The sequence below is a fragment of the Ischnura elegans genome, chromosome 2, assembly GCF_921293095.1.
Source record: "Ischnura elegans chromosome 2, ioIscEleg1.1, whole genome shotgun sequence".
NCBI lineage: Eukaryota > Metazoa > Arthropoda > Insecta > Odonata > Coenagrionidae > Ischnura > Ischnura elegans.
The window spans coordinates 68040879-68058467 of NC_060247.1; the positions used below are offsets into that span (position 1 = coordinate 68040879).

Genomic DNA, 17589 nt, shown 5'->3' on the forward strand with positions numbered 1-17589 from the left:
AAATAGGGCATATGTCACTGTGTCTCTCTTTGGGTGCCATGGCCAATACTTTGCTATAATTTGAAGGTAACTATTTATGGTATAGGTTGAGGATTTCAGTTACAACTAGCTGAAAATTGGTGTTTATGAGCATTTCAGGTAATTCACAATTTTATAAGTGTTTTTTCTCTATTTTGGACAGGAAGAATTAGTTTAAATTTCACTCTTATGGTGATCGCTCACCGCACACGCACACATGCACCGCGATGCTAGGGAAACAGGAACACGGAACACTCGTGAAGGCAACGAGCGCGCAATCATGCCATCATGCAGCAGCGGTTGAAGGAAGCCTTGATTTATGGAACATTGTCTACGCAGGCGAGTGCCCGACTATGACTCATGATATCTCTACTTCCACTTCCCTCGCTGCCTTCGTGTCTACTATTCCCTTTCTCTCCAGTTTGACCTTGACTTGTCGCGGCGTAAACATGCTGGAGTGAGATGAAATCTCTGGTTCCCGTGGGCCATATTCAACCGCATGCAAGGCCACAACAATAACTGCGAATTTGCGATATGAAATGTGCAATGAAAGATTGTAAAAAACATTTTCCTACTTATTGATTGGTTAAACGTTGAAGAATCTTCTAAAATAAATCAAGAGTTTTTTCCCACCACTGATTGTCATCAGCACTGCTAGAGCAGACCTCCAAGTAGACTTGAAACATTCTTTGTCTGCAAGTAAATAAAATAATTCCATTTTATGAAGGGAATTCTAACAGAAATAATAGTCCGGTGTAGCCTAGCATTAAAATGCAAATATCCTGGTGCTTTTGCCTCTACAGTAAGGTTTTTTTTATTCATAGAAAAATATGTTACTATTATTTCAATACAACTTCATAATTAATTTTTGTGAATTTTAAATTATTTTGAAATAGTTGGATAATGATTTTGAAATCATTTTTAAACCCTCATATAAATTTTGATTGCTACATAATACCAGGCCATAAACCATATCATACCAAAGTTAAAAAATAAACCAGTTTAAAAATTGTCATACCTTCATTGTGAGACGACAGACAGATGTAGCTGTGCATAAAAAACAATGGCTAGGATCGGAATTGGATTCCCAGCCACGTAGTGATAAGAGGTAAGTCCAAATATGAATCCATGAATCCAAAGATAGGAAAAAACTCGCCACGTAAACCGAAAGAAAACACGCCGACGGCACAACGTCAGTGGGGACGTGAATAACCTCAATACATTCCATCTGCTAATCTTAATTTTGATTGGGCACTTGCTCCTGGAGTTTGACTCCAGATTCGGTTGCTCAGTCGCGTCCGTGTCCATCCTCCTCGGCTCGCCGCGAAGGCAACGGATGCAGGTTGCTTCATGTGCCAACCTTCCAAGTTTACACAGACCCGGCCCTATCAATTAAGCGGGTCTTGTGAGTGTCTACATATTATTGAAAACGATAGAATATTCCGGTAATACGAAAAAGGACTTGATGGAGCAGTTTACCTGACTGAAATATTTTCCATATTATTGGTGCACTAATATTTCAGTAAAAACGTATAATGATATCTGCGGAAAGCAAAAAGAGAATTTTCTCCATTCAAAATTTTAAAACGACAGCAGTGTTTAATTAAGTTAATATGTGTTAAAGTGGATAAAAAAATGTTACTGCCGTACTATGTAACTGAAAAAAAAAATTGGTCTGGAGAGGTTCGAATTACCGACTTCGGATTGCTGCCGTGGTAAGTCTTCTCCTTAACCACTAGTCCATCTCACTTGTTGAATTCATAGTGGATTCATTACGAGCTTTGTCAGGCAAGGAAATGAATCAGTCTTCTAGTGTCACTAAATCAAACTGATTTTAAACACTCAGTGGCATTATTTGCTGTGATATTGCGGCGGATGTTTTATATGTATGTTATGCTCGCTTTCGCTGATCGAAAAGCTTCAGCATTAATTTTAAGACAATATACTTTGACGGATCGGCCAACTTACGAGAGAAGGTAAATTGACATTCTGGACGTAGATGTATTATCTAGCAGGAGCTGCATAAATTATGTGGTGTTAAACATTGCTCATATCCCGCATACATTTCCCTTTAGCGATGTTGTTATAAAAATATTACGGAAGGTGGGAATGTTGTTCAAATTTCCCTCCCACTGGTACAATAGAAAATCCCGAAACTCGATTTCCAAACTGCGGCGAAAGTGGTGCCGCTCCATTTGTTGCAATACTTTTGAATCCGACTGTGCGATAAGTTACCAATTCAGATTACTCCAGTAATACCACATTCGTAACCCAGGCTATTCCATTATTGATTTACCACATATCACACAATTGATCCTGCTATGTTACTCATTAGGGGACATTTCAAGAGTAATGTTTTGGATCTGAATACTGATGTTATTTTCTGAAAGCATACTATAAATGTAGAAAAGGTGTCGCAGCTTTCTTTCCTTCAGTCCCAATATGTCTGCCTCAAGCCCCATGTGAGCCCTTAATGGGTAATAAAATCCCCTAATTCACACTGTATGTTTGTAGGTAGAGTGAAAATCCATCTTATAAGATGTAAATAGAAAAATACTAACTTAGCAGAATGAATGGTGTTGGTTTGTCCTTAAATTGGGATTGGGGGGGGGGGGGGCTCGTTATATTATAACAGAGAAAAAAATTAACCGCACCAGTACTCAAACCCAAATGGCATTGGAAATAGGCCAAGCTCCTCAATGCATTCAGCTATGCCAGTTGTTGAAGAGAAGTGCTTACTTGTGGGGATGCATGCTATGCCATTTGTGGCTAATTCATATCTTGAGCTGAGGACAATTTGGAATCAGATTACCTTGCGATAAATGGTCATTGTAATCCAGCGAGTAATTAGTATTAATGTCTTCAAATTCTGGGAATCCTACTATGAGGTTTTGTATTCTAATTAAAAATGTGGATAAAAACAGGATAGTTTTAATTTTATATTCAATTCTAGTAATCCAAAGGTCAAACATTTACAGGTCTTTTAGTTTGCTTTAATGCAAATATGTTCATTTTTCCCCATTTACTTCATTTTGGTGGGCCTAGTTAAAAAATTCTTGTTCTCTTTGCCCTGTAAAAATATTTGTGAACGAGAAATTCAGAATTCATAAAAACTACATGTAACTTCATAGTATCCTGAAGGTATAAAACCCTCATGTCATACGTGTATTGCTGGGACGCGTGCACATAGGTGCAGGTATCGGATTGTCTGCAGTTCTATGGATCACAAAGTAATTTTAGTGTTGTAGCGAAAAGTAAACTATTCTTCAGCTGACTTTTTATTTAGTAATTAAATACTGAAATAATTTAAGGTACGCAATTTATTAATTGCCAATTTTATTTTATTATCCTTATGGCTGGGATCGCAATGAATGATATTCCTCCGGCAAATACCTAGCAGGATAACGTTGGTGTTGCTTGCTGAGCTTGCATGTTGCTCATAGTATAAAAATGCTCTGGGGTAGTACAAGGGTGTGGTGTGGATATCATGATAGTATTGAGTTTTTGCCATGCCTTTACTAGATAAATCTCTGAACAGTCTTTCCACAGTTTTCTTATCTGATTCAGCCATAAAAGTCTGCCCTTGCATGGAATATATAATTTAATTTATTGGAAAGTGCTCTCATGGGTATTGTAATGAATTTATTTTATATTCTGAAAATTAGTGACTTAAAAATCTTCAATGGTTGGAGAAATTCCTTTGGGAGGGCTGTGAGCTTAGGGTTTTTGTTCAAGGAATGGGATTCCTATATGTATTCCAGGCCTTGTTAGTTGACCTTTCGACACTGGATTTATATTCATAAGGGTAGCCCTTCAATGTGTAATTTAATTCCAACCTCTTTAGCAATCCCATAAAGACATACCAGGCAACGTGTGAGTGGAGCTTTATTTCAGTGCATGTATAGCACAAACTTGTTTCAAAATATTTCTATTTGGTTCTATAGGGCCATAAACTCTTTCATATTTTGGAAACAAGATAAGCACCTTATTATAATGTTTCTCTTGCATCTGAAATTTGCTACATTCATAACGGGTAATTCATACTAAATCTGTATTCAACCTCTTACAAAAATGATTTTCACCCTAACAGAAGAAACTTTAGTGAAATGATAATTCGTTTGAAAAATGCACATAAACAGATGTGATTAGAGACTGAAATGAATTTAAATTAGCATGCTCATATGGGCACCCCAGGCACCGAGTGGACCTTTTTTATATGTGAGAGTCTATCTACTTTTTACTTTGATTTTCTCTCATATACCTCATTATGTATCCAGGAGAATAGGTTATATAACTATCTGATGAATGTATAAAAGTTACTTTTGAAGGCATAAAATGTTGTGATACACTAAATGATGACATAAATGGGTCAGATGGATTAAATGATGGTATAATGTCCACTCTTTGAGTCTGGCTTGCATTCACATATGTTAAGGGGTTTAATGGAGAGGGTAGTAATATGACCCATAATCATTTCTGGGTGATTCAGTACCTACCATAAAATAACTGCTGTGCAAGGACTGCAACTGATAGTTAGTTCTTACTCCTATGGCATATTATGTGTACATAGAGCATGAATTTTGGTCATTTCCCATCTTCGTGTGAAGCATGAAGTTGAAAGAAATCCCCTTAGGTGATTTTTATTGAACATGCATACATCTTGTTTATTGATGCTTCCTCAGGAAGAGGCTTCTTTCATTTTCTCAGTCTACAGATTGGAAGTGAAGCAGTGGGGGCTCAGAGAGAAGTGGTGGAAAGAGGCAAGCGAAAATGGTGGTAGTTCTAATCAGTCTCTTCTTTTTATTCATAGGGAAAATTAATTATATTTACCAGTCTTAAATAAAATATAGGGTGGCTTTTGAAACTGATTCACTTGTTTGGGACAGAGGCAAACAAAACATACTTAACCAAATTTTTCTAGGAAAAATATACCATCTTTTAAAACTCACCACCCAATCCTCTCTTTGATTCAAAGTAAAAAACTAGGAGATTTTTTTAATACGTAGTATGAAAAAAAATTATTTGGAAACGTTTTTTTTTGCTGGTTTAACTTATGATCACCCCAGGTAATGGGGATCGTATGAAAGCAGTAGTAGGGCTTAAAAACTGGAATCAAAGTCAGGGTGTAGGATGGAGGAAAGAAGGCCAGAGGTCCATCCCAAGTAACATCTAGACCACATGAAAGTCCCTTGAACTCAAGCAGCTGACAAGTGTGGGGGACTAGGGTGGTCCTCTTCCCCTCCAATATCCTCTAAAACATCTCCTTTGGAGGTTCTGTGAGGCATTGCAGGATAATGAGCCACTCAGGAGTTCTCTTCACATTCGGGGAAACTTTCAGGGAAAATCATTTTGTGGGCGCACACTAGGGTTGGGGTGTCGATTGGTGAGGGTGCTCATGGCATCCCCGCTTAAAAACTTTGCCATTCAAATAGATGTAATATATGTAACATTGGCATTGAACTTATGTGCCCTTCAGGGGAGTGTAACTTTAGCCAACAAAACGCACAATGGATAGATAGGAAGTGGATGGATATGGGAGCATCTCTGGATTTCCAAATAAGTCAAGAAAAACTGGTGAATTCTTCTTTGGTTTCCATTTTGGTTCTGCATGATGAATTCCAATGTTTCATTGGGAAAGTCTCATTCAAGTCTCCCAATGAAAATTTGGAGAGAAGAAAGAGATACCAGAGAAGAAGTAATTGGAGTCATTCATCAGGAATGATGGAATTTTCGCACACTTTCACTGACCACAGAATAGAAAATAAAGTAGATTATATTAACTAGAATATGAGAATAAAAATATCAAGGTTGTAGAAGTGAAAAATACAAATTGATTAGAAAAGATTTTACTTTTTTTCATAAAAATAAACACACAATGACTAATTACATTGAAAGTACAAGGTGTAAAGGCTCTACTCAAGGAATAATACCAATGATTTATCAGAGTTTAATTTACATCGAGTTGGAGAGGAGAAATGATTTTTAATATGATGAGATTATGCCTCTTCTCTATCAGGAAAAATCAAATATCACTGTTGTGATTGACTATGATCCTTCAAAAAATGAAAACATTATTCATGCCACAAATAAGACGAAATGGATGAACCTCAAAGAACATACACCAAATACTGTTTAAGAATCACTAACCTTTAACGAAAAACAGCAATTAGAATGAAACACACTTTTCTCAAAATATTCAATTTGATAACTTGGCATTTACACATACACACTAACAATTTTCATTTTATACAGATAGGTATCATGTATGATTGTTACATATTGCATATTTAGCATATGAAGATGAGCATTGGTCCAGCCAATGACCATACTTAAAGAAGTACTTATTTTTATCCAAGAAAGAAACCCACACACCAAAAGTCATGACAATAAAATGCAATATTTTTTTCACAACCACAATAATGGTGGAGTAATATGGATTTCAAACCATCCAAAACATGTAGGATTTGTTTTTCATAGGAAAATATGAAATGGTTCATTTAGGTTTCTAGTCAGCAGTCCTCGGATGAAAACCCATATCAGTACCCAAACAGAAAGAGCCAGCTCAGTGAAAGTGGAAATCTTTCAATGGATACAGAAAGTACCAACACCAAACGCCCATGAATCACATATGGATAATTCAATTACGTTAATGGGGCTTCCATCTTAAAATTCATATGATAAATTAATTTTTGTCATCTTAACTCCATATATGCATCCTAAAATTTTTACCCACTTAACCAACAGGAGAACTATAATCAATATGAATTAATTCTCAAGAGGTCTTATCTAGCAAGGATTCTTCGCCAGTAGTCCATGGGCCCTTAGCAGCTCCGTGAATGGCTTTCAAGGAGTTAGTGATCTTCACCTAAAGAGAATTGAATGTTATTTCCTCAGGATATGCATGAATACCTCAACTAAAGCCAATTTCAAAGGTAATTTAAGGGATTGCAATAATTTTATACATAAAGTTGATACAGCCACTAATAAGTAGCATACATTATGTAAACATATGTAACTTCTCTCACTCAAATAACCTTTACAAACAAGTTATGATATTTGTTAAGATCTGTGCATTATGTAAGCATTGGGGCTACAGAAGTTTCCATATATACCAAACTTTGCAAACAGCAATGGGCTGGTTAAGAAAACAGAAGACCAACCCCTTTAAGTAAAGTTAAACTACAGCAGCAATTGAGATAAACATGTCAGCGTTGGGTTTAAACAACATACATGTAATGCCCCGCAGAGATGTCTTAAATGTTCCAAGGAAATCAGAGGACAAATTAGGACTTGCAGGAGATTATGAATAACATCTTCAATAATGCATCAGACCAAGCACACAATAGCAAGTAGACATGTACTCCAAAATGTTAAAAATTTTAAGAACCAACATTGAAGATGACACACACTACAGGTTTCAAAATGTTGCGATTGGTTCAATCTATATAAAACCTTACGTCTGTCTTCATCTCTTAACTTTCAGTACTAAGCAAGAGCATCCATTTATTTGCACAATAAAAAAACAAATGATCCACAAAGCTGGATGCAAGAATTGATGAATAGATGACAATAAAATTATATGAACTTCATGGTGATTGAAAAGTTAGATAAGCACTTCCTGTTGCTTACTTTTTTTAGGTAGATTACACATATTTTACATTAATGGCACAGTAAATATTTCCTCGTTCATGCTGAAAGCTTACTCAGATGTAATGTAGAACAGGAGGGAAAAAATTGTTAGCCGATTTAAGGTGTGCAGAAAATGTCCAAAAAGAACAAAAATAATTCAACATCCTTATCAAGAATTACAAAAGTATTACAAAAATATTTTTGGAATTAATGACTCAAAGCAATCCTCCGGAGGAGATTTACCTACCAAATGAGTTTGGATGTAACAATCAAATATAAATAATGTTTTTCTTAGAATATAGCCCTCCTTTTTTTCAAAATTGCAGAGAGAAAAGTCATTAAATGGGCACTTAATAATTGACTTATAGATATTTAGGGAAAATAGACATTTTTTGCCAATGTTAAAATCTTGAAAAGTGGGTGAGGAATACATTTTTAGAAATACGGGAAAGAACTAACGCAATTAGTTCTATTGAGGAAGCAATAATGATGTTTTCCAAAGATAGTGACACGCTACAAAATCAGCATATGACATCCTTCACCTAATAAATCCTAAGAGGCCATGCATAAACTTTGTAACCTATATAAGAGAAGAAACCGGCTTCGATAGCAGCAGGGTAAAGTCCTCATAATAAATTAATTGCGCTGATTAAAACTGATTTCTTAATACCATTAATTCCAATTATATAGCCAATTAATTAAAGTATAAAATTATTTACGGATTATTTATTCCTATACTTAAATGCATGCTCAATACTTAATCAATATTAATCGTATTCAAGTTTCAGTATAGAGACTTTTAAATGATTATGATGTGAAGGGGTTAGAACTAATTATACAAAACTAATAGAAGGAGGAAAATCAGTATAATTGCTTATATATGTAGTTTGTTGCATGACCAACAGGAACTGAAATTCAAACGCTAAAGAAGTGAATCTAACCAATCTTGACTTTTAAGAATTCAAGGAATCAACATTTCATCCAATAACCATTGAATTAGAAAAAGTTTGAAGTCCTACCTTTATTTCTTCTCCCTCATAATTACAGATATTTCATAGCTAGTAAAACCCTGCTAAATGGAAGTATAAAATTTGATGGCATTAGCATTTGCAAAAACCAGGATTAAGCACAAAAAAAAAACTACCACAAACATAAGCAATTTACAAAACAATGAGTCATGAATACATGCTATAAAGGGCACTGTTATCAATAATAATAATCACTTTAAAATTTTACAGCAATTTGACTGACCACTAATTGAAAATGACTTGAGATTAAAAGCCACCGCAAATGAATTGGCTAAAACATTAATTAAGAGCCACAGTTATTTGAATTATTCCATCAATTCTAAATAGAGATTCCCCAGTGTTACAGAACCGAGTTTTCCTGTAAAATGTCAGCTAGGCACTTTCAAAAACTTGATCCCTTACCCTCGGTTTGGGATACTATGCCTCCATAGTTGAAACCTCAACAAACTGACAAACTGCCTGGCTATAACTAAGAAATTGGATAACTTAAAACATAATAACTTCCAGCACCAATAAAATGAGAAGTACATAACAAAAGGTTACTAAAGCAACTTTCAAATACAGATATTTAAAAAAATGAGAATGAAAGTTGGTAAAAGATTCTATGAAATTTTGTTATGAACATTAAATAAATACTACATATAAATTTAAAGATATTTTCTACTATATTTTTAACAGTTAAATTGACTTGTAATGTGGATTTCATCAGTAGAACGTGAAATAATATTTCTTGACTAGACTAAATTTAGAGGCATAGTCATTTTTTACTTGATTTACCCTAAGATAGCTCGGAGAAATTCAAAGGAAAATGAACTATCAAAATAATTATTTACTCTCTTCAGGCTCACAAACACACCTTAAAGCCTTATGCTAATATGTGTGACCTTTCCACGATTTTCCAATACAAATCATTTTACAGACTTTGTTGGATTTATATTAGCTCCATATTAATGGCTCTGTAAAGGATATATGTACAGCATGATAAATCACATATTTTTAGAGAGTAGGGAGAGGTGTAGCAACACTTCTAAGATCCCTTGGCTGCACGGCTGTACTGAAGACAGCTAATATGTATGGCAGCTGAAATTACGAGCTAAGTCCTTACAACAAAAAGAGCTGCTACTTCTTAATCCTGAAATCAAACTTGAGATCCACCTCAAAATATTGATTTCTGAATATTATATGTACTCCAAAACTGCCATGTTACACATAATGGGGAATCAAAAGTGTCCGACAACTGGAGGCTAAGAATCGATACTTTGGAAAGGTGGTGGCTTTCGTGATTTTTGAGAGTCCATGAAAATTGCGATTAATTTTATCCATATCTTATGAAACGGCCTCCAAGAAATATGTTCTCATGAATTAATTTTCACTGAAATTAATTATTAATAAAAAAAATAATGTCTGAATAGCATTCGTCCTGCATGCACTTTTGAGACCGCCCAGGGATATCAACAACAAGTTTACACCTTCCTGAAGAAGACCTAAATCTGATGCTGCATAATGTATATGACTGTATACTTCTCCGAAATGATCATAAATTTAACCTCATGATGTTTCCTATTGAATTTACCAGTTTGGAGCACATCCGACGACAGGTACTCCAGCAGAAAACCACTATCACTATCATACCAGTGGTGTAACCAGGAATTTCGTTTGGGGGGGAGATACAAAACCAAGGGTAGGAAGTACTTTAAAAACTGGGTACCAAGTAATGGGTTTTAAACTAATTTTAACACTTTTCATTATCAAAAAACTTCATTTTTCAAAATCTTTAGTAAATTCATGACTTTTCAAATACACCCATGTCTCGTATAGCGCAATTTCGATTAGCGCAATTTCGATATAGCGCAAATTCGTTCCTCGGGGAAACATTGCAACGCAGTGTAGCCTAATCACATATCTTAAACGCTCTCGTGATAAAACGTGAACTTGCGCTAAGTTTCTATCAATTTACGTATATTAATATTATTTCTTGCCTCAAATCTTCTTTTTTGTTCATATATTAATCGAAATTCATTGCTGTGCAATTTCCAAAAGTATTACTCGTCATTGGGTCCAGATAGCCGGCCTACCGAAGTAATTTATCTCGTCTCCTTAACAGAATGATAATAAATAATTTAGATCGTTAATTAAGCGTGGGGCTAGTGGAAAGAGTTTTTTTTTCAGCAATACGGTGTGAGACGTATTTTTGCCGTCGTAGGTTACCGGGCGATTGACTTCCAGGTAGAGTGTCTACGCTAAAGCCTTCAAGGTCATCGGTATTCACGGGGGAGAAATGGAGCGGTGGGCGAGTTGCGCATGAATAGCATCGACACATAAAAGGGTCCGCTATAGAGTCTCAAACACAATGGCTTCGTTCCCTCCCCGCAGTCTTAGGCCTTCTGCGTCTCAGGAATACAGTTCAGCAGAAGAAGGTGATTTAGATAGAGCCATACAGAGTAAAAACCAAGAGAATATGGCAAAAAATAGGAATGCGTGTAGAAAAATCAAGAATTTATCAAGAAAAACCATAAACCTTGAAGAGGACTTGAGAGAGGTCAATTGCTTTGAAAATGGAGAGCGTCAAAGCGATATTGCGCAGAAGTTTAAACTCACGATGCCTTATTCTGAATAAAGACGAAGCTAAAATATCAGTGACCTCAGCCGCACTAACTTCAACCAAGCGGTCTACACATACGGAAAGTTCATGGTGAATCAGTACAAAAAGACGAGAGTGGTAATCGCTCCGAGACATTTAGTGAAAGCTCCGGTTGGTTCGAGAATTTAAACGGCAAGCAGGTATTTTCAGTGCGGCGATATCAGGTGAATCTGCAAGTGTTGATAGCGCAGCCACCACAACATTTTCTAATGAACTCCAAGCTGTTATTGAAAGTGGCTCCTTTCCCCCTCAACTAGTTTTTATTGTTGACGAGACGATATTCTTTTGGAAAAGAATGCATTCTCGTTCATTCATTTTCAGGGAAGGAAAACCTGGGTCAGGTTTCAAGGCATTTAAAGACTGTTTCACGTAGCTGCTAATGACTCGGAGGACTTCAAATTAAAATGATTTATCATTCATAAACTCCGCTGGCTATGAAATGGCATTTAAAGTAGCATTTTCCTGTCATTTCGATGAGCGACAAAAGGGCCTGGGTGACACAATAGTTGTTTTTAGACTAGTTTGAAATATCGTCAACTGCCGGCAACGCATTACGATCCCCTGAGATAGCAGATGTTAGCCCACCCGCACGACAGGATGGAATTTCGAAAGCACGTAAGAATTTTTTTTAACGTGAATAAAAGTCTTTGAATGCGTGAATACTATCTTGAAAGATGTTTTAAACTATAAATATTTATAGAAATAACGTTTTCTAAGGCTTTTTATGGGAATATAGATGTTTTAGAAGAAATTCAATACCCAAGATCTATGCTACCAGGAACGCATCCCTATCTTCTCTATGTTAAAACGCTCTCGTATAACGCAAATTCGTATAGCGCAAAGACCCCAAGGAACGCATCCCTTGCGCTATACGAGACATGGGTGTATTCTATTTTTTTATTCATGAAGCAAAGTAAATGTGTTTTTATATTTTGGGAGGGTCAGGATCCCCTCGCTATGCCACTGTATCAAGCATACCATATGTATTTAAATACTTAATTGGAAATGAATCATTTAGTGCCTTCAGTCATAGGCTACTGGCCAACGTCATTGTAGTTTACAAGCTCCAAGACGTCAACTATTCAGGCTATCATTATATTATAATGAAAAAAAAACAACAGTTGTTAGCACTAAATGCATAAGGCTGTTTGCACCCAATCACCTCTCTATTGGTGATGGTACTGCCACCATTAGCCATTAAATTCACGAATGCAACAATCTAGAATGTGGCAAACAGAGGGGAGGTTAAGGAGTCAAATCCCTTTGATGACACGTTATCATGGGTTAAGTTGAAGATGCTTGATGGAGGTGGGTTCTTGAAGTGGGGCTATTCTGCTCAAGTAACTCAGAATGTGCCAGACTTTAAGCTTAAGTTTTACTTTAAAAAGCTCCATCATGATTTAAGTCCTTCTCGGGATTTCATTTCAACATACATATGTAATTCATAGGTAACAAGGTAATCACATATTTTTATTTAAAACAGATATGTCACCATGAGTGTCAAAAAAAACCTCTGCCCACGAAGGTAATACAAATTCATAGAATAATGCATGGTCCCAAAAGGTGTAGGCACAATTTCCTATGATTTTTTTTTTCATGCTGGTCAAGGGATGTTACTTTGAGGTGATATTTAAAAAAAATCAAAAATTCTTTAAAATCCAAATAAAATGGTAAAAAAACTATTTCATTTTCAACTAAATTATTGGTAACTACTTATTAAATTACATAATTATATTAAAAGTCCATGATCCAATACTCAATGGAATGAGCAATTTAAACAGATATTTTTTTCACCTGCAATGAAAATTTGGTGAAGTAAACTTATCCCACATAAGATTTAAAATTCAGTTGGTATCAAAAAGCATACATCAGCTTTGTGGACATTTACCGAGATAGCAGACAGCAGTATCCTTTGAGGATGTACATGTAACTGTAATTTATGAACATATTACTCTTAAAACACAAATATAAACTCAATTTTTTATAATAGAAAGGCTATGAAAATTAGTTTGGTTACACAAAGACCAAATCACTTCATTTTACAATTACTATTCACCCAGCATTTTAGAGCACCAATAAGCATTAGGAATAACTTTCATTCTTATTTTTCACATACTTCTATATTAAAGTGACATAGTTGGGTAATGGGAAAGAAACCTTCACCAATTAGGCAGTGACACTGATGGTAAACCATAATAAATTACACCATGCACACATGGTGTTTCTAGTCACTCACTACTTTAAAACATTTTAAATGGATTAAGGGAGCAACATATATAGCAGTTAAATTCAGCTATTCCTTAATTATTTGTACCAGCTCATAAAAACTTTAAGGTAACTTATAAAAAAATAAAATAATCAAATACTTTCCAACAAGATGTTTAGAAAATTTTTATGATGATAGGTTCTTTAAAGTAAGGCATAGAAAATACCTACTTTTCAGAAAAATTTCCCATATTTTCCACACAAAAATCATTAATACAGGCTAATATAAAAATTTTCCTCATGTAACTCTACTAAAAAGTGAATGAGCAGTTCTGAAAAGAAAACCAAGCCTTTCACCACATTAGTCTCCCACTTCCAGCAAAGTATATCGAAATTTAACAGGAATCAAAATTAATAAGAAAATTAAAACCATCAATTACAATTTTTTCTATATAAATTTACAAAAATCAATAAATATAATACAGATGAAGCAGGATCCATTAATACATAACAGTAGTCAACAGACCTAAGTTGGAAATATCAACTCCATGTACAGCCACCTATTCAAAAATGAATACTTCTACCAACACATATTTTCCCCGAAAGCTGAGTGAATTTTTCACCCTGGTACAAATTAAAAGCATTTACACATGGAGATGACAGCTTTGTACATGAATACAAAAGATGAAATATGCAAAACACACAAATTTACAGAAGATGAGAGCGATTAATGATCAAGTTTCTCAAACTCATCATTAATAACATAGAAACATGGAATGCAATGAAAAGATAATGAAACCAATGCTAAAACCACATGAAAACATTCTCTACACATAACAACTCCAATTGTACGTTAATACTTGCATTGCACATAAGGGTAACAACCAATGTTGAATAAAACCCTTAAATAATAGACAATATCTCACAGATTCAACAAAAACTCTGGAACAACATCATTTATACCTTTCGGTCAATAGATGTCATGGTACCATTGACACTTTCCATGGTCACATCACGCAGTGGCCTTTCAATACCAGGCTCTTCTTGAGAACAGCGCCAGCGAAGGGTAATTTTTCCAGTAGCCACTCGATACACCCACAGGCAAAACAGAGGAATTGGTGTCATTATGGCAATAGATACAGGTATCACTGAAAGCAAAAAAGAGCATACAATAATCATGACATACATACCACAAAATGGCTTACAATGATTCTATATTTAGAATCAATTTAGTACTAGACATTTTAAAACCAAAGAGTTATCAGGAGGAGTTAAAATCTTATCTTCCAAAGAATCAACATACTGATCAAAGTGAAGGATTCAAAATCAACAGACTTCACAGACAAGTGATTTATGTTGGGGTAATGTATATAAATACACTTAAATTATACAATTTTTAATTTATGATTCTAACAAGATTGAAATAAAAATTCATGTGCCATGTAAAAATGTATCTGATATAAGGATGAACAAGTTTAAAATGCACAATGACATTTTTGCATTCAGATGGCTCTGATTTATCTTAAACTAAACCTAAACTCTGTTGCTCCAGGTGAAATAATGTTTTTTGTTGAGTGGGGCTTCAATTTTTTTGCATTATTTCTCTAGTAGATCACCCTGAATTCAGAATTTCCTAACCTAGTATAACACACAATTTCGTTGACTTAACCACGGCCGCTGGCCAGGACCGGGCCGCTGTTCACCGCATGGCCCACAGTGTGGCAGAGAGTCATCTCGTCTGAAAGCGGCCTGAATTTCACGTCGTCGCGTCGTGACGTAAACGGCCGCCGGCAAAAAGTTGTATTGTCAGAAAGCGGCCTCCATGTAGTACTGCCTCTATTTCACGCCGTAGATGGCGCACTGCCGGACTGGATTGAAATGGGCGCCGTGGTGACCACGGCAGCCGTCAACTGCGCGATTCGATTCGTTTAAAGACATCCATAGAAACGTATGGTTATTTGAAAGCACGAAGCTCTAGCAGCAGGGGGAAGGAAATGAAGGAACAGAAAGGATAGGAGGAGGGGGGTTCTCCTTATCGGCAGACGGATCGTCGGATATTCGGCTCTCTACTGAGCTTCATTGGAAAAAAAATCATTTCGACATTGGCCAAATCTAATATCTAATTCTTCAGGTGAGAAAGCGTCTCATTCTAGATGTTTAAGGATCGATAAATGGGAAATAATTATTCATGTTTCCTTGAATCCTAATATGTTTAGTTGTGTGCTTCTTTCACTGTCTTTCCTGACCTATTGGCAATAGCTGTAATCAAAACTAAGCGATTTTGTTGTATCTAGCTGCTGTCCTACCTTCCCTCAACACCTGGATGAGGGGTTTTGAAAGGTAGGCCAGGACATGAAACATTTTGGCCAATTTGTAAGTTATACAGTACTATGGTTATACCTCAGCAACCCAGCACTCAGTCTGAAAACACCAACGTGATTGGTTGTGTTTTGCGGTTGGACTGTTTTTTCATCGTACATATGTAGTTCCATAGCTTTGAATATCGAACGAAGGATAGGAATTTTAAAATGCCAAAAGCTAGTAATACTGTTCATACCAGGGCAAGTGAATTCAGATCAGAAGGATTTTATGTGAAAGACAGAGTATTACTGTGCAAAGTTTGCGATAAAAGATTTGAATTTGAAAGATGTGACACTTTGTTAAAGCATCAGTAGCGATACACTTACACATTCGAAAGAAAGGGGACCTGCAAAATGACAGCTATCATTTGAACATACAGTCACTCAGTCAAAGAAAACGAAGGAGGAGCTTGTTGTTCCTACTACTGAAGCATTTAAAGGCTTTATTTAGTGTAGAAAAACTTGACATTCCAAAAATTCTGGAATGGCTCCTAAAGTATATGTACACATATAAGGTAGTGGGGATTTGCCGTTTGCCGATCGTATTCACCAAGACTACATACTTGAATCATTCATATACCTTGAACCAATATAAGTTGAACCATTTATTTCATTTAGTTTTATCAGAAATTTTGTGCAGTCGAAATTGTGTTAAATGTTATGCAAAATGCTTAATAAAAGTATAAGTATTCATGAAATGTGTACCATAAAATAATAAAACGCCTATAAACGTGGGAAAATTGTAGCATTATAATAACACCGCCAAGATTTACTATAACACCGAAATCACATGGTTTTAAAACGAATTTTAGCAAAAAATAAAACCACTTTCACAGACCTCTAAGGATTATTAATACCCTATCAAACGAAGGAAACTTTCCGACCTTAGGAAATTTTAATAGGTGATTATTAAGAAATGTTTCCCTGAGCTCTGTGCCTCCTGCATGCATTGGTAATCTCAGACGATGTAAAACTCCTGACTACTCGTATAGAATCTAGGTCCCAGTGACGTGCCCAGATGAGACTTTACCCTGCCACATGGGCCATGGGCTTGGTGCTCCGCAGAACAAGTGAAAGACTAACATGAGTAACGGAAGACTTTAAAAATATGTTCTATTTTGTTACTTATGGTAAAAAATGATTGTAAGAAAGTTCTGAACAGCAAAGATCTCTACTAAATAATTATAGATGCAGAGATGCATAGCATATTGCATCGATACCTTTCCGCTGAGATGCAAATTTCACATTGCGTACATGGGCAGTGGATGGAGCAGTAGAAATGGCGAGAATATGTTACCTTTGTCAAGAAGAAACCATTATTCCCCTAGCACTTCAACCTTTTTTTCCATTTGTCACTTTAAATGCGTTAAAAATGTTCCATTTAGGTATTTCTTCAACTAATAACATTTAATTTTTTGATATTCTGCAATATATTAATCTGCATAAGTTTTGCCCATTTTTTTAACTTGGCTGTATTGCAATATTACCTAATGGTTGAATATGGCTGTTTGTAATTTAGAAACAATGTATGTATGTATGTACTTTCTAATTAATCATATATTATTTGTAAATTAAACATACATATGTATTTCATTTTACTCTCATCTCATTTTGTTGAAATTTATCAATTTCCCTCAAAAAAACATGCAAACCCTCTATAATTATACTGGTTACAATCACAATACCCGAAATCCGGCAAAATCCTAAA

The 17589-nt window shown here is 35.5% G+C and overlaps 1 protein-coding gene across 3 annotated transcripts in view; it reads right to left on the reverse strand.

The window, feature by feature from the left end:
- Positions 1–5848: 5848 nt before the first annotated feature.
- Positions 5849–17589, reverse strand: part of LOC124153916 (probable sodium/metabolite cotransporter BASS6, chloroplastic) — a 91591-nt gene continuing 79850 nt past the window's right edge. For all 3 annotated transcript variants that reach the window (XM_046527317.1, XM_046527315.1, XM_046527316.1), the window contains 2 exons: positions 14485–14669; positions 5849–6883 (listed from right to left, as the gene is read on the reverse strand). In XM_046527317.1, the coding sequence (XP_046383273.1) occupies positions 6791–6883; positions 14485–14669 (278 nt within the window). In that variant the 3' untranslated portion in view covers positions 5849–6790. The remainder of the gene's footprint in view (positions 6884–14484; positions 14670–17589) is intronic.